Source organism: Ammospiza caudacuta, chromosome 3 (assembly GCF_027887145.1).
Source record: "Ammospiza caudacuta isolate bAmmCau1 chromosome 3, bAmmCau1.pri, whole genome shotgun sequence".
Taxonomy (NCBI): Eukaryota; Metazoa; Chordata; class Aves; order Passeriformes; family Passerellidae; genus Ammospiza; species Ammospiza caudacuta.
In genome coordinates, this window is record NC_080595.1 from 60,116,864 (window position 1) to 60,139,373 (window position 22,510).

At 39.4% G+C, this 22,510-nt stretch overlaps 1 protein-coding gene across 1 annotated transcript in view; it reads right to left on the reverse strand.

Annotated features, from left to right (window-relative positions):
• Positions 1–2,556: 2,556 nt before the first annotated feature.
• The window catches only part of PPP1R14C (protein phosphatase 1 regulatory inhibitor subunit 14C), a 51,124-nt gene continuing 31,170 nt past the window's right edge, over positions 2,557–22,510 (reverse strand). Inside the window, exons 2-4 of the mRNA XM_058802290.1 lie at positions 14,470–14,553; positions 13,095–13,127; positions 2,557–4,347 (exon numbers count right to left, since the gene is read on the reverse strand). Of these exons, the coding sequence (XP_058658273.1) occupies positions 4,273–4,347; positions 13,095–13,127; positions 14,470–14,553 (192 nt within the window). The 3' untranslated portion in view covers positions 2,557–4,272. The remainder of the gene's footprint in view (positions 4,348–13,094; positions 13,128–14,469; positions 14,554–22,510) is intronic.

The following is a 22,510-nucleotide window of genomic DNA, read 5'->3' on the forward strand; positions in this document are numbered from 1 at the left end:
TACACACTGATGACAGAATCCTCCAGTGGCAAAAATAAAATTTGCTGCAGTAAGTACTTGTCACATTTTCTCTTCTTCATTTCAATTTCTGGCTTTCCACAGCAACTTTAATTACATTCACAATTCTTATTTTCTTACTTCCAGAAAAAATAAAAGTAGTACCACGAAAGTCAAGTAAAAAGTAGTTGAGTTATATATAAAATGTGTAGCTAGTATTAGTAATCTGATTTAATCACTACATAAGCATGTCATTACATTGCCATAATACATAGAAATCAGTTTCCTATTAGTTTCGTCTGCTTTAACATAAACTCTAGAACCAATCAAAAACCAAAACAAAACAAAAAACCCAAAACAAAACCAAAAACAATCATAGGAAAAAACCCACCAAACAAGCAAAACCCCACAAAGCAGAAGTCTGGAGTTTTAAGGCCTTTGATTACCTTGACTGAAATGAGTAACTGTCCAATGACATCTTATCTAGAAAAGCATCTGATTTCCATTTGGAGATACTAATAGATGTCAATCTCACCTATTCCCACAGTAGCAAGCTCAAAGGGCTCATCACCATCAGGATGCTCTATTTTCTTCAACACTTCAAGTTTCCTTCCTTTATCTTCCAGGCATTTCTCCTCTTCATGCTTTTCTCCAACACATGAAAGCATTGACATCTCTCATTTTATTTCCATACAGAAATATATGCAGTAACACAAGACTCTTCTGTTTTCCTAACAGGAAATTTTCTCAGTGATGTTTTTTCCTGGACTTCCTGACATCCGATTTCTTTTCTGGCTTCCTCCCTAAATCTCAACACCTTTTGAAAAGTATTGCATGCAGTTACTCAGTACCTGTAAACAACCTGTGCAGTATACAATGACAAATCTTATGCAGCCAAGAAGCAATTTTTCCTTTTGTTTCAGCACTTCACCAGAGTTTTCAGTTCAAAATACTGTTTGTTCAGAATAAGACCTGCATTTTCTTCTAGCTTCCACTCAAATAAGTCTCTGTTGATGTGGCTAGCAATTTTTTTTTATACCATGGAGCTGCATGTTTACATTAAGACTGTCTTGAATCTGAAAAACCATTTAGAAATAAATTGCTGAGTAATTTCAATTTCACTTATGCTATTTTACCTACCAGCATAAAGTACTAAGAATTCTTACTAAGACTCTGTATAAAAGAGTTTCAAGTGCACAAACAGGGGAGATATTTTGCTCCTGCTTTTCTTGGCCATATTCTCTGAGAATAGAAAAACTCTCCCTTCCACATTCTGCATGATGTTCCCTGCATGAATGGCAACTTCAGGAGTAAATCCCATTGTTGGGGGGAAAGGAACAAAAATAAGGCTGGCAGGCAAATGGCTCATGTCCTTTCTTCTGTGTCACAGGAATACAGCACTCTGTCACTGCAGCCTCCTGAGGCACACTCAGTATGATTACACAAGCACTTTGCTTTTCTTTCTAAGCCAACTGCCAGGTCCTGCTGTAAAACATGCAAAAGCTAATTATGTCATGAAGCACACTCCAGAAACACATGCTCTTGAAGGCAATTTTTTAACACTGCAAGGGCACTTCAATTCCAAAACAAAAACCTCAGCTTCATTCTGTATTTATGAGAAGGAACTTCAGTTTCTTTCATTAGCCACTTAAAAAGCCCAGAGGAAGCTCTCATTGCAACAACTTGGCCCTTCTCAGGAAAGCTGTCCAGCCAAGACAGTAAAGAGACTGGGCTGTAAGATTTAATTTCAAGTTGTTTCAGTAACAGAGTGCTATTTATATGCTCCTTGAGTATTTCCCCAGAGCCAAGAACACCCACGCATTATAAAGACATAAAGCACAATTAAATCTTTAGTGAATGGGTCAATTCCCCTCTCAGTAACACCAAGGCCAAGAGTAGCTTCATTAAGGAAAAATTAGCAAGAATGAGACCCCACAATCCCCAGGAAAATCAGGCCAGCTGCAAACAAAAGCTATTTAGAGCTTGGTTTTGCTCCCTGACAGTTCTAAGACAGCAAAACCTGTGGTGTTGGAGGAAATTCTTCTCAGAAGTGACTGAACCCATCTCCAGGAGGCAACAACAGTAAGGACCATCCTAGCCTTCACCGTTTCTAAGTGCACCACCAAACCTATTAGTTTTAGAAGGGGTACACTGCTACTTTCCACAGCTACTCAGTGCAAGATGAATGGGATAAAAGACACAAATATGTCATGAGTACAGTTAAGTGTACAGCTTTTAGCCAAATAACATGAAAGAAAAAATATTTGTGGATAGCATTTTTTGATGTAGGTAATGAGAGATTTGATATAGTTGCCATTAATTGACATCTGATTTGGCACACTGTTATTATAAAGGAAAAAAAAAGTGATATTTGAAATTGTCAGTGCAGTCTCAAAATGCATCAGTGAATGTGAAAATTACTAGAACCCTTATTGTTCAAACTGTGCCTTGTTTCAGACTCTATCTCAAAGGAGAACATGAGAATTGCCAGCAAGTCCAAACTAGAGATAAATTGCAACGTCAGCAAGATACAAGATTTAAATTTAAAATGCTGCAGGTGAGTATTTTCTCAAGAGTGCTGGAATTTCTTGAGGATCCAAAAAGGTGCCTAAAGGGAAAAAGGTAGAGTATTTCCTTCTGAAAGATCCCTTTCTGCCACACCTTCACTAGGAAACTGAGAGCCACCCAGTGTAAGCCTTCCCCTACAGTCCATCTCTGGTGGACAAAAAGAATCTGAATTTGTCAGCATTTATCTGAAAGAACTTCTAAGCTTTTTTTCCCCACCCTTTGTTAAATTCCCTAAGGCACAGGGAGGGAAAGCCTCATCTGGAGGAGACCTTCAAATGTGCACCAGGTTACAGGAGTGTGAGTGATACTGGGGAAGGGTTGAGTGATACTGAGTACACTAAAAGCCAGTTAGGGTCAGTACAGCTGAGTTCCCATGTACTTACCACCTTAGAGGCTTCTCTTTTTGACAAGCAATTCCATTTACAAACCTACTCAGCAACAGTAGTCTTGTAAAGTGTACATGTAACAAGTCACAAGTTGTTCCATTTATTTGAGTAAATATCTGGTAAATAAAATCATCAGTAAACATTACAAAATTAAATACATTAAAAAAGCTTGCCAGTATACATAAAATTCACAAACATGTACTTCTTTTGAAAAATAAAATATGTTCAGAGCACCCTTGATATAAAATGCCTGACTAATGTCACCTACCAGTAAATGGTAGCTTGTCAAACATTCTAGTTAGGACATTTTCCAGAAGGGAGCAGGGATCTCTGCTCTTGCTCTTACAAGTAAGAGAGCCCAAGTTAAGAAGTCTCCCACTTCTCAGGGCAGAGCCATAAACAAAGGCTGTATTACTCTTTGCCTACCTTTATAGGAGAGGAATCTGCATTTGATTAAGACCACATCATTAAATGCAATACAGTACTTGCAATTCATTTTGGTATCACTGCCTTTCCTCCAGCATGAACCAGCTTTTAAATGCTCATGGACATTTCTCTAGATATCTCTCCAGGCCCATTTTCAGTACAGGGCAGCACAGCTCCAAGACACCATGAGGTGGAGAGGAAGTGATCCTGGCAAAGCATCAAAGTCAATCAAACAACTTTTAAGTCTACAAATTAAGCCCTTAAAATTCCCAATTTTCATATGCTGCGATCTAAACAAGGAGATATGATGAGATTCTTCACTGGGCTGCTTTAAGGGTATTTAGAAAAATGGCAGCATTCATTTTAGCAATCTAAATTGGTACCTTTTGGTAGCAAATTTGCAATAACCACCATTTAAATAATTTACTATAACAAACTTCTCCTTCCATCCATGTGAAACAGTATTCACAACCCACTTTAAAATTTATGTACAGACAAGCACAAGAAACTTGACATCCATGAGTTAAATGTACAACCAACTTAAGAAAATTATCCAACTAGTTGCAAGGAGAAGTCTCCTAGCTCTGTAAATTTACAAGATCTTCTGGTTCACCACATAGGCTTGCTGCCCCTCATCTCTTACTCTTGGATTCTTCACTTGCTTCAGTAATCCTCCAGGTGAAATTTGAGCAGCATCCAAATTGTTGATATTTTTGATAAAAAATAATTGACACTTAAAAAAGAACCCTCAAAACACACAAAAAATTTCCTTGAGTCAAAACTGAATAAAATCAAAAAAGTTGTGGAGAAAGACAATTATTTTAATAAAGGTCTTGTATTCAAAGTCCCATTTCCCCTGCCATGTCTTTCAGGGAGTGCTATTACTTTGAGTTATTTATATACTCTTCTTTTGAGGGGGACTGAGTTTCCTCATTCCTCTTATCCGAGTTAGCAGCTCTTTGATAAATTCCTAGGGAAAAAAAAAGAGCAATTTTAATGATCTCATAATGTTATAATCAAGTTCTTTTAAAAACACAAATGACACATTTTTATTTAAGCTTTTATTGCTAAGCTGGAATTTCTCTGCCCTGATCACCAGGAGCCTTATACATATCCTTCCCATCCAGCAGAAGTGTGAACAATGAGCTTTTCCTTGTGATTATGCTGGCTCAGTTATAACCCATCTTTCAGGCATTTACTGCATAGGGCCTTATACCAACTACTGAATGAAGCAGAACCTATGGCTGGATACAATGCAGTCAAAGCAGACTTGCACAGCTTAAGCCTGCACAGAAACCAGCACTCTTGCCACTCTCCATGCTGGAGGTAGTATTTTGGTTGGCTGCATAGTGAGCTGTACAAGAAAGCTGATCTGGCTAAAGAAAAACAGCTAAAGCTGATTTGGCTTTCTCCTCTTCTCCTGCTACTTTCCAAGCTGGCTCAGCTCTCTGACCCAGCCCACCCCTCAGCCCACACTAACACTTGTGTCAGTGCAAGGCAAGGCAGGAACAAGGAGCCAGAGGTAGCACCACTGGCTTATCATGGGTTAAACTGGTTGTAGAACTAAGTGAATGACACTACTTTGAAAACAAACAAATGCCAACCCCCCATGCCCCCCAGAAAAAAAAAAAAAAAAAAAAACAGAACACAACAAACGAATTAAAGGCCTTTATTCACAGTGATATTTTCTGCAGTTTCAGCAGATTTCCTCTTTTTAAACTATGTGAGAACAGAAGCTTATAGATTTGCATCATTCTTGGAAATTCTTTTGGTATACAATTTCTTGCAGGTGGATTAAAAGCTACTGTCACACTGGGAAAACAATGTTTATCCACAGTACTGTGTATGAACATACAAAAAGATTCTTATGAAATCAGCTATCTGTAAATATGGAATGTAATTATTCAGTTAAGTTGATGTGAAAAGCCAGGTTGGACAGGGCTTTGAGCCTAGTGGATGGTGTCCCACCCTTGGCAGTCAAATTAGGTGATCTTTAAGGTCCCTTCCAACCCAAACTATTCTATGATTCCATGAAAAAACTGAAAGCATTATTTCCTGGATGAGTGCTTGAAGTCTCCACCCAGAACTAACAAAGGCCACTTCAGGAATACATCTATGCATATCAATCATGCCTCCCATCTGGACAGACAGCCTAATCACATGATCAGAAAAACAGTTTCTTTAGACCCCCAAATCCTCTCCCTCCATCCTCTTGAGGCTGTCTTACTTCACAAAGGCACAAGCCACCACTGGAACAATATCAACTTTAAACTTGTCACAGTCCAGTGCTTCTCCACTGAAAAATCAGAAGGAGGAAGACATGCTTACTATAAAAATTCACACCTTTCAACAAACTTTGCATTAATTCTCTGTCATCCTATCATCACTGTAAGGATCTGTTACATAATGCAAAACTATATGGCATGGTGCTGCTTGAAGCATATAAACACACTTCAGGATTTTTTACTGTCAAACTTATATAAAGCCCTGCAGTACAATCATTAAAGAAATAAAGCAATCTTTGATTTTTACTTGGGATTAGTGTCATTTGTATTCCTCTCAGCAAGTTTTTCCATTAAAAAAAACAGTCCCATCAGATTAAGACAGCTTTGGAGAAGAATGGGCTGAAGTGCAGTTCTTTCCTTAGGAAAACTTTTTAAATTGTCTGTTCAAGCCACAAATATTCTGCAAGAAGACACTGCACCTGGAAACTCTCCAGCAGCTTCACTGAAGTAAAAGCCTTATGGGAAGGGACATCTGCAGACAGGAATACCTATGGTACTCTGCAGTCATTAGGGACATCTCAACCTGCCATTCCTCTGCCCATTCTCCCAAAACTCAGTAGAGTCTGAAGCAAATTTCTCTTAGATATCAAATGTAGCCAAGGGTCAGTTGCTTTTTAATATGACATTATAGCAAAAGTGAGGCATTCTTCCCCTTAACTTTGAAGGGTTATCAAAAGCGCCTTCTTTTGCAAAACAAGATATTCACTTGAAGTTTTCAGGCAAGTTTAACACTATCCAGAAACTTAATATTGCCAAAATAAACCAAAGTGTAGGGTCAACCTCCTAAAACAGATCTGAAGCAACTGCAAGTATTCTTAAAGCAGAGAAGGCATTAATTTGAAGAAGTACATATAAAATTTTTAAAGGCTTTATCCCCCAGAAACTTTTTTTCCCCATGAAATAAGGGTCTGCAGTAACCAAAGAGTAAAATCCAACAAGAGCATTTTGCATGTGGCAGACATTTTGCATAATGCAGTCGCGCTGTTGTGCACTTCCATAGACACCCAAACCACAGCACTGGTTCAGCACATTTCGGATTTAAGTACCACTTTGCATCTGACACTCACATGGAGCTGGCTGTCATCAACACAGTTGTGCTCTGGTGCTTGCGCCTTTCTTGCTTTGCTTTTCCTTCCCCATGAAGGAAAATCAGCGTTCTAGAAAAGATGCATATTTTCCCTCATGGAGGCAGGAAAGGAGACTTCACAGCATTTCAGTAAACCTTCACCTTATAACTAACCAAAACAGGTTGATGTCAGCAATACCAATTTTGTTTTCTTAAGCTGTCACTCAAAAATTGCAGTGTTGCTCCTTGTGGCCATTTGAATCAAGACTTAATATCCACCCTTGTACACAAAAATCATTTTACACAGAGCATTTTACTGAAATCCTCCCTAACAAGATATGCTGAAATTCAGCATCAGACATTTGAAAGCTGATCCTGTACTAATCTATGTTAAAAGCACTCCCGTAATACAGCTTGAATTATCTACCTATATACACTGATGTAATTCATGGAGTTAAAAAACAAGAATAATTCAGCTAAGGATTCAAAAACCTATTCATTATTCCTTGAAGGGTTATAGCCAGGAATACACAGGCTACACACACTTCTAATGCAAGAAAAATCTCACACCAGCACTTTGTGCCTTGGTAAATAAAATAAAAAACAAAGTTTTTACAAAGTGCAAAAATGTATGCAGACTTAGTTATTTTTTTCAGATTTTCTGCAAGGAGGCACCCTTATTACAAGTATTGAGGCTCTTTTTAATTTGTAATACTAAATCATTGTTTCTAGAAGACATCTTTCTAATTCTAAAGGCAAATTTTAATGAGAGGCAGACAAAATCTATAGTTCATTTGAATTCATCTATATTCAGCCTTAGGCAAAAAAATAATCAAGGCAAAAAACAAAGGTGAAATGATAATTCAGGAAAGGGGAGGAAATCACTTCACCTCTCTGCTTTGGTGGTGTGACTCATTGTTTTAATGAGGTCATTTGACAGACAATGAATTCCAGGCTTCCTATTCAAGTCTTCCAATTAATTCTGGAGACTAATTAGACTCTGCCTCTCCAGATTTCTCTTCCTCAAACAGTACACATGTAGTAGGACTAGTTTTTAAACTAAAATTTAGAGTTTCTAGTCCTCCTGCTTCCCTAGAGCACGAAATGAATCCTAAGTCAGCTTTCCCTCACAGCTTTACTTCCCTGTAGCCAGGTCAAAAGCCAAGATTAACTGTTTGCCCAAGGCTATTTCTTGGAGATGGCTTTATTAGTTGGATGCAAAAACTAAAGTCAGCCTGGAGAGCAATCCCATAGCTGGTTGGGAAAGAACCTAAATAATAACCCATCTTACTGCCAAACACCTCTTCCACACAGGCTCAAACCCCCCTAAAGCCAATTGTACAGAGAAAAGGGAAGTGTTCTCCCTGCTTTGGGAGAACAGGGCCAGAAGATTCCTTCTATAGCAAGAACCAGCACAGCATCTCTGTAGCCTCACTGAATGATGCCCTCAACATGCCCTCTCCAGTGAGGCCACAGCACCATCAGTGTCCAGAGCACAACATTTTTGCAGCACTTTAGCTTTTTGGTGAGCTCTGTATGAGGCACTAACTACATACCACAAAGCTTAGCTACAGTCAAGACTTGCAGCCCAATGATTCTCCAATTTGGCAGTACGCAAACCAGCACAGCTTATTCTTGTCAAATCACCACTTGCTCTTCCCTTCTGATATTGCTATGGGTATTTATTAATTGTGTTCATGATTACTTGCAGAAATGAAAACATGCAACCTTAATTCCCTCCAACGCTGTAGTACAATATAGGGCAGATCTCAGCAGACACATAAAAAGTTTTAGTTCACTGAATTCAGTGGTCAAATGGATGAACAAGAAATCATGTTTTACTTGAAATGCAACTGCCTGCATTGCTTTTAAACAAGCAGGTTTTCTAAGCTTTTTTCTCTACAAGTTCTCTATTTCATTTCAAGTAATATGGACATAAAATACATTTGCTGTGACTTAATAATTTACCACCTATCAGCTGCCCTGGCTTGCCCAGATGTAAGGCAGCACACCACGTTGAGGCTTTAGGACACATCTGCAGTGACTATTGCTTCTTGTGGGTATCCTACATATTGTTCCCTTGCAATAGAAAAAACAAACAGTAACATTAACTGGAAATAATTGATAACATATTAGGAGCAAAATAAACATAAGGTCCTTCAAACCTTATGGTTTGGGGTTATGGGGTTCTGTTTCAGAAGCATTGAGCTTTCTATTCATGCCTTTATACTAAATACGTACAATATGTCAATACATACACAAAACAGTTTTTATCTTTCAAACCACAGTACCTAGACAACTCTAAAAAGTTTAATCACAAGCCTGTCATTTGCTCCAACTAGGAATTAAACTTGGAGAAACATACAGTTAAGCAAATGCATCTCTACCTTTTTGAAAAGTGTTAGAAGCTGCTGAAATAGTCCAACCGCTGGAGTAATTGAGTAGTCAGTAATCAAATCTCTGCCAAAGTTCTCCAGAAAATATGCACAACAATTCAACACAGTTTGTTTGCAAACCATATTAAAAATTATTACTAGAAGCTTCCAGCTATGCAACTTCCTTTTATGATGCAATTTCATCTCCTTTTTCTCCCATTTTGCACTAAGTGAAGAATTGTACTAACAAAATAGATTTAATCCTGCCTGAATGGGAGAGATCTCCAGCTCATTCATCTTAAGCTTTGTATATTTCTATAAGAAAAGAAAGAAGTAAATAAACTGCAAATCTAATTTATTCAGTTCTCTTCAAACACTCATTATCTGCAGACCTTGTATTGCTCAGCTGCATCTTTTGGAGCCAGTGAACAAAAAAAATTGCCCACTCATTGGATTTCTCTCCCATAGCAGTTTAAAAGTTTCCTTGTCATTTTTCCTGTCATCACTTTGACTTTCCCACTACTGGAAGCTCTAATTCACATCAGCCATAAATACTTCAAATTTTCTGCAATGCCCAGTCTAAATAAGTGGCCTTGCTGTTACCAGTAGCAGAGATAACAGCAATACAGATTTAGTCAGCCTTCTTCAAAATATGTGTCTTGAAAAAACCTCATGGATTTCACAATCACAACTGTCTTCCTGTCCTAAATAAGAATCTATTGTGAAGTATCATCTAAAGAGCATCAAGATTGCAGATTATATTTAAATCCGTTATAGTCACTAAGAACATTAAGATTCTCCACCATCAGGTGATGACAGAGAACATCAGACAGCGCTGCGACAGCAAGTCAACAAAGATCAGAGTGGGACTTTCCACAAGTGACATGTGGGAACTGTATGAAGAACTGACTGGCACACAGATGATGCAGGAAGAGGATGCTGCTCCCTGCTCCTCTTCAATTACAAAAGTTCAGACCCAAAATTTGATTATGGCACTGATTTAGCAGATACTAAATCCTTTGTGTACATAGTAATTCTTTACATAAAGGCCCCACATTAAGCATATTTCCATACAAATTAAAACAGCCATAACTGCTACCTAAGAAAAGCTTTTAATATTTTAAAGCATGTTCAACAGTCTAGTGGTATTTCCATTAGAAGAAAAGTTTTGTAGCAGTTCCTCATTAGTTACTGTCAGATACTATCTTTGGCCAAATTATTAAAGAAGTTGGGAACTCTTTCCATGTTTTAAGTGACTTGGATAACTCAGCTTCCTGACGAAAAGTCAATCCAGGACACATATAAACACTCCTCAGTCTTTCCTTAACCTTTAGTCTAAATGGAAGATACTGAGCAAAACTGATTTAAGATATACACTTGCAGATTTAGAAGGTTTTTCCACAGCTGGGTAAGAGCTTTGAGTTATTAACCTTTTTGCCTGTACTATTTCTTGTGATATTCTGAATAGCAGGGACATCATATTACATAACTTTTCCCCCAGTTAGGGATCACTATCTTTTGCAAATTGTATAACTCTTGATGATAAAACCCCTAGTGCACTTGACAGATTCTATTTCATTGGTCAGGAGAAATTCCATTAGTTCATATCCATTCTCCACAAATCTTCTAAAAATCCTTCCACAAGCCAACTACCTCAATAGTTTTGAATGGTCTGCAAATATAAAAAGATTGCAGATTTTCTCGACAAGATGTGGATCCTTATATAGCAAGTTTAAGTCAACTAAAAGGCTCTTTAGTCCACATATGGCAGGATAAAAATCAGCATTTTTAAGTGGCCTAAGCTAGCAGTTATGCAGTACTACTGAGCTCACCATGCCATAGATGAAGAAAAGTTGCAGTTGTAAAATAGTCCTGGGATGCTACTCATTTTAAAAACTACCTCACAGAATCAGGGAATCAATTAAGTTGGAAAAGGCCTCTAAGATGAGTCCAAACTACAACCAAACACCACCTTGTCAACTAAACCATGGCACAAAGTATCTTTTCTTGAACACGTCCATGGTGGTGACTCCATCTCTTGGCAGCCATTCCAATATCCACCAACCCTTTTGTGAAGAATTTCTTCCGAACTTCTAACCTAAACTCCCCTGCCATAGCTTGAGGCTATGTCCTCTTCTCCTATCACTAGTTCCTGGGAGAAGAGGCCAACACCATCGGTCTACAACCTCCTTTCAGCTAGTTGTAGAGAGTGAGTGGTCTCAACTTGGCTATCTCTATAGATTGTCAAGGAAGATGAAAATTCTCACAGATAAGGGAGCTACCTCTATCCCATCCACAAAGGATTGAAGACACAGGTCACCAGTTCAGTACTAAAATCTCACCCTGATCCAGGTGCCTTGAGGGCAGACAAGGATGTGTCCAGGATGTTGTTTTCTGAGAACTGCCACATCAACTCAATTTACCAGTATGGCACAAAGCTTCCCTGCAGTTCTAGAACCAAGGTTTCCAGTGGAACACTCACTGCCATCTGTCATGTATCCTTATAAGCTCTCTGAAATTTGTCCTTGCATTGTGTCAAACTTCACAGCTAAAAAAAAAAATCATTCATATGGCATGAAGAAGGAAGAAGAGTAATCACAGGATCTCTGCCTTCTTCCTCTGCCTTCAGATAGCACAGAGATAAGAGGTCAGCACATGACTGACTAGTAAGCCCCTGGTAACCTGTTCCTCTCAGCTAGTCATGACTTCAGCTTTCTCTTACTACACCAGGCTTCATATGCTGCATCCATCTTCACACCTATCTTAAGAAGAAGCACCAAGGTTCCATGGCACTTGCTTAGAGAAGGCTGGAGAAGGCTGTCAGGGTCATTTGTAGTGTGGCATTCCTACAGTGAGGCAGCTGAAGACTTGGCATTACCGCATCTCCATAATGGAAGATGTGTGTTATCTGCTGTAAGGCAACAGAGATACAGCACAAAACAAACTCTACAGGTGTTATCAGCTAAGTCTTTCTGGGTCAATTCCCCACTGTCAAAATGTTTGTACCAGCAACTATAATAGCAATTCTGGAGAATCTTCCCAATCTACCATAGGAATCAATAAAAATGGAAAAGCTTGAAAAAAATATGTCATGGACTGTGAAGTGCCTATTCAACCATACCAGCAGTTCTTCCTGATAGTCTGACTATCCTTGAGCCCCACCAGTTTATGTGGCTACAGCTGCAGATATTACAAAAGAACCAACCTATTTCCAGCCTTATTTCAAAACCAAACACCTGGCTTCTAGTCATGCACAGCTGAAAGGTCTGTGACAAGAGGAATCCTGTAAGGCAACCCCTCTATTAAACCCTGTGCAGCAGCCACTTCTGGGAAAGAACTGACTCTATAAATGGAACTAAGTGACCCAGCACCTAGACTTTTGATTTTTACAATGAGTCAAAGGGGTTATTTACTCTTCCTAGTAAGCACACATTACTGTATGAAAAGCAGGCTATAATGGCACTGGACACATCAAGAGATACACAAAAATTGAAAGTTGAGTGACTAAATCCTGCTAGTACAGGTTATCCCACAATTTTATTCAAGTCCATTCACACAAACAATTACCTGAGCTGCATATCTGCATTAAAGTTCTCTGAATAAGTTTTACTGTTGTCCTAGATAAAATTAAATGATTTCACAGTCAAGAGCACAGTCCATCATGCAAATATTTTTGCCATCTGATGATAACTATATTTAGTTTTATTGTAATATAGCAGCTTTAAAAGTCAGTATAGCCAGAAGGACATTACAGCAACCAATATTGATAGTTCAGTGGGAATGACCAGCAGTTCCTCCACAGGGTACAATTACATTTCTACTGTAGCTAAGTGACAGGCATAAGCATTTTTAGTATATAAAGCTCCAAGTATTCCAGATAGCCATTAATATTAATCTAATTACTTTATTATAAGAATAAAAATAAAGTTACTTTATCGTGAACATAACTACAGTTTCCACAGGTTAGTAGCATTTTAAAAAAGTCTTTTACCTCTGTTGGTTTGTAGCAATCTACAAGAGTTTCCTAGAAGCAAAATATGAAAGTGTCAGTATCCATACAGAGTAATAATGAACATAAACAAGTCATGGTATGAAACCTGGGAAGGGAGGGGAGAAAGAAAATCAAGAACAGAAATCAGTGAATGAAGATGTTAGTGAAACCCCAAAGTTATACAAGTCACCTCTGCTCCCTATGTGGATCAGAATGATTTGTACCAGGAGAGAAAGAATGGCTTCTTTCTCCCTGTAGGAAGTTACAAAACCCCCTGTCTCCAAGGAAAACTGAGAAGAGGAGGAGAATCCAAGAACATTTCTCCCAGGAACAGATATGTGGAAGGCAGCTTTCTGTGAGGACATGAGTGTCTTTGCAAGGCAGAAATAGAGATGTTAGTAATTCCTAGCAGGGCATTCCTAGCAGGGGGCTGCTGCAGCTAGTTCAGGCAGAAGCAGCAAAGCTATTTATGAACGCTGAGCAAACAGCCTGGGGCCATGCCCCAGTCTCTGTGGCTGGCCAGCGGGCACTGAGAAAAGGGTGCTAACAGGCACCAAAATGAGATGTGCTGCATCGAAGCACCACATTAGTCACCTCCCAGGAGCAAGCTGAGGGCAAGCCATGACTCTAGAACACTCTGCCTTTTCTTAGTGCATCTGAAAAGATTATAAATGGAGACATTTCCTATTGGTTTATATATTGATGTAGAGAGAGATTTATATTAAGGCAATGATATTTCTTTTATTTTCCCCCTCATTCTTCCATTCATTAATTCCTACCTCACACAAGATTCAAAAGTTTAGAGAGCTGGTTTAAACTGTTTAATTTCAGCAGACAGCTTTTGAATTTCCCAACTAATTCCTGTTCCTGACCATCTTACCCTTTCTTTGAACTTTTTCATGGGTTCCAATTTCTTTCTGGTATAGAAAGAAATAATTGCCAGTAGTCTAAGCACAAGGGAAGATTTCTGGTCTGTATACATATTTCTACTGCTGAAGTGAATCACAGAAACTATCTGGTCATCATAACTGACTCTCAGTCATACAGCTTTTTCCATATGCTGTTCTTCATTTTCCTATGTTTTGTGCTCTTTATTTTATATACTTGTACAATTCAGAATGAGGCTAATTTGGCTTAGCATATTTCCTTCTATTACTGGGTTCTTTGAACTTTTATTTACTAGTGTTATCACCTACCTTCTAAAAGGATTTATCTAAAAGGATTTTTATTAACTTTGAACAGTCTGGTAGACTATACTAGAGTGGATCTAGGAATCTCTCCATGACATTTACAGTGGATTCAATCAAACACAAGATTTCGATCCAGATGCATTACTTCAGCCACCTTCTGATTTAACATTATAAAATAATATTACCTGTAATTTGAGAGCTCTCTCCTCTTCATTGGCTGCATCAAGAAGGTCATCAATGTCAATTTCTACCTCTGGCATTTCTTCTTCCTGAAATGCAAAAAGACACATTTAGTCCATAGAGCTATCTTTTAACTAGCCCCAAAAGCAGCCTAGTGATAGCATACAAACCCATCTTCCTGGAGCCAGACAAGGAAATCAATAGGGGATGGTGGCTTGATTCCTTGCTCCCAGGCCAGCATCAGCCAAGTCCCAGCCTCACAGAAGGTGACAGTTCTTAAGAAATCCTTTGCTCTCAGCCAGGACATGTTACTAACTCATGGCCAGCAGCACAAGTCATGCTACTCTCACAGTACTGGGCAAGAGGATGAAGAAGCAAAGGTAGAAGGAAGAGCAAGTGATAACAACTGCAGCAAGCCACAAAATTGTTTTGAAAGCATTTCTGATTGGACTGCTTTTCTTGATAACACTGTGGAAGATCTCCCTTGCATAAAAGTTGGCTTACAAGGATGACATACATGGTCCATCAGAAGAACTCAGATTTTCAGGACCTGCAGTGAAGCACAAACTCTAAGGCATAGAGTACTTTAGAGAATTTTTCTTAAACCTCCTCCACCCACACATTTCTCTCTTTGCATCACCAACACATCAGATGCCTTGTTCCCTGAGCCAGAGCAGCAGTCCATACATTTTGAAGGACCTCTGAGCTCTAGAATTTCAATGAGAATTCATTATCCACAGATATCACCATGTATTGCATTTTCAGTTATGCAAAAAACATTCTGCTGGCCACTTTATACATTTTCTCATCAAAATGGTTATGCAGCTCCCTGCTGCATATACAAAACTCTGGTCTCAGCCACTCTCCCTCACCAAGTCCAGCCTTGACAGTGGCCTCAGCGCCGTGGCACACAGCTCCTCTGTGGCCCCTCCTCCATCTAAGCCAACACATGGGCACTGCAAGACTCTCCTCTCCCACAAGCACACTGCCATCAACTGACTCACTGATGTGGCATCACTTTGGCACAACCTAATGAAAACAGGGACCTGAAGGTCTCCAAAGCAGAGGGTGTATTTAAGAGTCAGAATGAAGCAAAAAGATCACAGCAGCAGCTGCTCCCTTCTTGTACCCCACCAACACTTCTCAAGATCCTTTAAAAAAGCATTTTTACAAAAATGTGGTGGTTCTAGCAAGTTGCAGAAGTTTCAACAATCATGAAATAATTTAACAGCTCCAATAGCAACTGCTTCAGGTAATATCAAATTATTCTTCTACTGGGTAAAAGACAGTCTAAATATTACCAACAAAGGTAAGTTAGTTCAAGTTAATCTAAGAGAAGTTAAGCACCAAAGTGGCAAACAACTAACTGTATTAAACTCCAGCTAAAATGCCAACTATTCAACATTGTTTTGAGTGTGAGGAGGAAGGGCAGAAGTTGGATGATTAAGTTCCTCATTCCTCATCTCTGAAGGAAAGTGTGCAGGGACACTACAGGGCAGTCATGCAGGCAGACCCAGTGAACAAAAACACACAAGGCACACCCTTTGCCCAGTCAGCCTGGTCAGAAAGGAAGTGTGGACATTTGCTGAGATGAAGTAAAAATACCAATTACTGTAACACAATCTGGCAACATGGGAGTTTTTAACTCAATGTAACAGATTCACTAGCAATTTAAACAAGATGAAGAGAAGTCTTCCATAGGGTATATATTCAGTAAAAGCCATCAGAATTGGAAAGGATAAAGAATAATCCATAACAGTGGTACATTTACTTAGTAGTTTATAATCCCAACTCTATACTAATTCGCATATCTCACCAAGAACCAGAAATTCCCCACATAGGTAGTAAATCTCCTGAACATTTAATCTAAGCAGCTCAGCCTAAATACTGTTAAGACAGGGTGCCTGGAGTTACTGCTAATATTGTAAACTTATCAAAATACACATCCACTGAACTGTGTAAATAGCAATTGTGCATATGTTTGCATTCAGAAGTGCTGTTCAGCACATTGAATATTTTGTCAGATACACATTTTGAACTCCTGTCCCTTGGAGCAGCATTCTAGCAAACTGAAACAATGTTGAAAAGCAGCAGTGAGGGGAAATTGCTAGAAGGTATATAATGCTTTTTTGTGATCACACTTCATCGAAGTCAAGTGCTCCTGAAAGGTTAGTTTTACTCTGAATGGTACCAGTCAAATGGAAGAAATCCTTGCTTCTTCCCTCTTTTTCAAATCAACTTTCTCCTACATCTTCAAAGTTCACAGTGCCATCAATTCAGAGGGCAACTGCACCAGCAGTTCACTCAAATTTCAGTATAAGAGGTAACACAGCTCCTGTACATCACAAAAAGTGATAACAAAATAAATTACAAATGTTTCTGAAACAAGGAACTATAATTGTATCTGACAATGGCATTCAATTAAATTATATTTTCTGTAAAATATCATGTGTATCTTCTTCACTTCACAGCAGATTTGAACTCTGATACATAACACAAATTGAGAGGGAAGCCCAAAAAGGTAACTCTTGCTCTTATTTTTGGCTGAATGAACAAGCAATCAAAACACCTTTTCTCCATCTGAACTACTGCACCTGCACGATCTGAAGAGTTTTATGTAAGGCATGAAAAACATGCCCTGAGGTCAGGAGCCTGACCACTCCATAACAGCTGTAATGACAGAGGGAGGAAAGACAAAGTCAGGCCTTCTGTTTGACAGATTTTATTGGTGACATTAGTCTGGTTGCTCCAATTACAATTCAGCAGCTAGATACAGATTGGGCTGGGCCAAGCCTGAAAGGGTCTGTGCATAGCCAAAGGATGGTATTTTAAGGGTCTTGTTACTGTCATGAGGCTGTGCAAAAAAACAAACACTGCCACCAGTTCTGCTCCAGTGAGAGGGAGACAAAGTGATGCAAATAGCAGATGGGGGGACAAGGAACCACTAGCAGCATGCTGACAGGGAGCAGCCTCCAGAAAAGCTAAAACAGGGGTGTGGGGGTTTTGGGTGCAAACATCTATCAACTGAGACTCCTGAGGGAGAGGAGGATGGACACTCTCCTTTTAAGCATCCTCTTCAGTCTGCATTGCCAATGTAGGCAGAACTTGAGCTGATTTCTGCTTAATCATTCAAAAGTCAGAAAATATCAAAGACAGCTTGCATGATATTTAATAAAACTTAAATTCAACCTTGCATTGAAAGACAGCCCCATTACTCTTTAGATTGCCTGAATTCTTTGCAGGCTACTGGCAAAAGACCTTGGGCACAGACGTGCATTAAGCAGTAAATAGCTGTAGCAGTTTAAGACAACCTCTCCAGCTGGTACTGGTGAATGAAACAGAAACAGGTGAACATCCATTAGTGAGACCAGAAAAAGATCTTCAAAACCAGCTCCCACAGCAGCTTAAGCCAAAGGGCTGGATTTTGCAGGGGCATCTTGAAGAACACTTGCATACACCAGCCTGCTGACCCTGAGGAGAGCACCTCCAACATAGCAAAAGCAGGTCTCATTCCAAATATCTACTAATTAAACAATTATTGGAGGCTTAAAAATTTAAAGGGCAATGGTTGCCCTATGGATAACTTCCCACTATAAATCCAACTGGCAAATTAATCCATTATCCCACACCCTCACTGTCATTCACTGTGCATCATCACATTTGCAGTGCTGGGAAATAATTAAATAGGCTTGCTTGATTTTTGTTTTTAGATTTTAAATCTGGGAAAAAAAGAAGTTAAACACAGCAAGAAATGTTAAGGCCATCATTTGTATAATGAGCTAGGAAACAGCAGGAAAGGATAACAAGAGAAAAATGAAGGAAAAGGAAGGAAAGATGACTTTACAATTCAGACATATGAAAGTCTCAGATTGTACTAATCAGGGATTTCTCTCAAAGTTCTGGAAGATCGCCAATAAGTGATCAAAATCAAAGTAGAAAATAGGACCAGTTTTTCTGGAAATATCCATTCAATATATTAAAATATTTATTCATTTTAGAACAGCATCTGCTGGGCATCTAATAAAGGCAGCTCTAAACCAGTTCATCTGCAGGCATGGATGGCACTGCAAGACAGGGGTGCAAGTCTCAGAATGATAAATAAAAAAACCCACAAATTATCAGGACTAGAAATCATTGGTTGCATATGCAGCCTGGTGGGATTATGAATGGATTGCACTTAGTCCACATAAATGAATATGACCAAACAGTAATTCTCAGAAAACTCAAAAGAAAAACTTATGTGCTTCTCATTTCAAAGCATTCAGTTGTTTTGGGGGACTTAAGCATGAGGGGAAAAGTGGATAAAAGTGAAAACAAAAAAAAAAATAGTTTAAGTGATCAAATATTATTAATCCAGAATTAAAGAAAGCTCTTTTTGTTTAAAGCCAATCCTAGTTAAGTGCAGAGTCAAAACACACAGCTAAAATAAAGCTATTTGCAAGACAAAAAGACTGCTCTGTCTATTGATTGGTATGAGGAAAAGAAGATTAGGAAAGGATGCTGAAGACAGCAAGGAGGTACTCAAAAGTGCCAGGGTTCATAATATTAAGAGCAGTAATGCCGTAGCAGACATGATGATCTGATGTTGAACATGAAAAAAAAAATCAGCTCTTTCTTTTTTTTGTCCAGGTGAAGTAGTTCATGCAACAGTGAATATTAGTTTGCACTGCTGATAATCAGTGAACACATTTAGGACACTGCTCCCAGTATGATACAATCTTTAGCATGCAGTTACATGTTATTTTCTCCCCCATCAGGCACTTATCTCATTTGCAACCAGTCATTGAACGTGAAATCTCAAAGGCACCACAGAGACAGAAGCCCCACACTCCTGAGCACATGCCATTCAGTCTTGGCTCCAGCTAAGAGGTAGAAAACCCTGTGTTGTACCCAACACTGTTCTAACCAGAGCAGCCTCTTCCACCAACAGCAAGTCTATCTTCCTCTATCACTCTTGTTTATTGAATAAAAGCGCAGAGACATTCAAGGCAAAATTACCAGATTTCTTCACTCATTTTGAGTCAATAATTCTACTCTTTATGAATAATCATAATTTATCTGTGGCAGCGTAGCTCTTTAACAGAAACCTCTCTGTGCTGAGCCTGTCCTCAAGTCTGACATCACATGGATCCAGTTAAATACACAACAAAGGAGGGACACAAAGTGCACCCCTGGCAACAGAACGGCTTATGCAAGCTGCCCGGTACCTCACTGGTGCACCAAATGCATCTCCATCTACATAACATGGTATGAAGGGCTGGATAAAAGTCAAGGCCACGGTGTTTAATCGATATGGTGCAGACCTGGCATAGCCTCACCCAGGAGCCAGCAGTCCACAGCCTTGTGCACACACCACCAGAGGGAGGTAACACTTTGCAAACACCAAGGGCCCCTGGAGCTGCTGGTAAAGCACGGAAAGGTCTTCTGAGCCCTACATGCAGTTCTTGGTCTGGAGAACAAGTCTAATTTTATAACAGTACACATTGTCCTCTGCTCCCGTTCTTAAAAACGTAGTCCGCAGCTTTTACTTTAACATGTCACTTCCTGCAAAATCCTACCACCTCCTATCTTATCAGGTATTTGCTTCTGCATCCATCCTTTGTACCCCTTCTCTGCATCTGAGGGCCACAGAAAGGACTGCTGGAAGCAGAAAAAGGAGCAACTCAGCTCCCAGGCACCGTGATGAGGGCTCCCTGCCAAGATGAAACTACAAGAGCCCAGCCCCTTCTAGTTACCCACAGAGCAAGCTTGTTCACATATGCCAATCTTTGAGCTTATTGCCAAACTTTAACAAGTTCAGGCACATGACAAGCACAAGTGAAAGAGGAGGAGAGTTGCTTGATTAAACTGAGAACACTTTCATAAACTGGCCACAGGCATCTCCGAAGCACAGCAAATCTGGTCCCTCCAAAATTTCCAAGATTACACACACCAGAGTTTCCACTTGGCTGTTGAAAGTCCTCAAGCAATGTGGAAAACCACTTTTTTTTTCCTTATTTTAATCTCAACATCAGAAATAACTGAAATCTTACCTAAAAAGCTTTTCAAGATATTCCAGCTGAGGCAGGCACATACTGTGAACCTCCTTAGCTCAGATTATTTCAATTTGGACAAGTTGAACATTTTAAGTGTGTTTGCCCATTGTTAAATCAAGAGTAATGCCAAGAACAATGCTTACAGAGCTCTGCATGGAGAACTACAAACCTTGCTGTGAAGCAGAAGGGGAGATTACCCAGGAATTTGCAAAGTCTAGCAATATAGAGGATGAAACAAAGCCGCAGAAAAGGTGAGAAGATGGACAGACACTTAAACACACAGTGATGCTGTTTACACAAGCAGGCACTGCTGGACCACAGTTTGCTCAGCCAGTGTGCACAAACTGCATGGTCCAAAAAACATAGCTGCATTAGGGCAGCTTACAGACCAAGAGAACAAACCCTGTTGGCAGAGCATTTATATTCAAGTGCCATAGTTTATTAACACAGCAATTAGATTTCCAGACCAAAGCTTACCCACAACCACCTGGCTCGGAGAAGAAAGAAACTGCTTGTAAAAAGCCTTGTCTGCATCTGCCAATTTACCCTATGTTGGTTAGTAGATAAGTGGGAAAGAGCCCCAAGCTTATATTAGGAAGTACACATAATATTACAAGGAAATCTCAACCAGGAAATCTGTTGGAAATTCATGTCTGAACCCAGGGAACAAGAAGCACTCTCAAGCTCCAAGATCCAAAGCATAACCTAACAGTATCCCAGATCCAGGCCAGTATGAAAGTTAGGTGTGTGCTGCTCCCAGCCAGAGACACACTATAAGAAAAAGCATAGGATTATATGTCAAAAGGATACCACAATGCACCTTGGATAATTGAAAAAGCATGCCTATCCCACAGCCTTGTCAGCCTTCCCTGAAAGAGCACTTTAGGAATTCTTGGCCTCCTCCATAACCATCTTTTCCTGTCATACAGTTAGGAGACCAGATTGAGCAGTATGTTCCTTAGAGAAAGAAGAGAGACATCATTTTTAATGTAATCAGCCTACAAAATGACAAATTTAGAGATTTAGAGTCAAACAACAGGGACATGCTCACTCTGTGAGATATGTTACCTGACATGACTGTCAATCAGTACTTTTGCAAGTTGCCTACAAAGAGTAAGTCATGAGGGTCACAGATTTGTGGGGTTTGAGTTTGGGTGGTGGGAAGGAGGAAGGAATTCAGATCAGAATGATCTCAAGCAGGACAAACCCTGTATAAGGATATCACCCTAAGCAAACTGGAACACTAATCCTGTATGTTAATGTTACTTAACAATAGTCAAGAACAGCTCAAACTTCCTTACTTAGAAACAATTACAAATAAAAAACATGGTGTAAAACACTTGAAAATTTCTGCAAATCCCTTAAGTATAAAGGCATCTTAATGCCCATGTACATGCCAGCAGTTAGGTACAGCTGCAACTTCAGACTTCAAGTGGAAGTGAAAAATAAATTAACATTGGATGGATATACAGTACACACAAAACACATTCTAGTTGTGAACCTCATTAAAGCAATTAACAACTAATATTTTTAATAATCAGGGGAGGATCATCCACTCAAGCCAAGTTCTTCCATCTCATTACCCAAGTGGGCTCTTTTTCTTGCCTCAGTCACTGTAAACCATTGTTTGTCTCAAACTGGCACTATCTTAGATCAGCCTCTCTCCTCTTGGCTCTCAAGTGACAGTAGAGCAGAGGAAACAGACAGATGCTATTCCAATTAAAAGTCCAATTCAAAGAACCAGCCCCTTTAAAGCAGCAAATGCACCCCAAAGTTTTTACTGTAAAATCACATGCAAATACACAAAAATGGAAACAGCACAATCCTGGCACTCGGGTGATACAGAAGGACACAAGTCTCTTGTGCCCTTATTCCAGGTGGGGTCCCTCTATCAGCAAGGAGGGATCAGGGTTTTGGGCAGAGATAAGGACACCAATCTCTCAATACAATTCCTGTGAAAGCTCCCTTTATGGGCAAGTCTTTGTGAAAGAGGACAGGGAAAGGACATCCA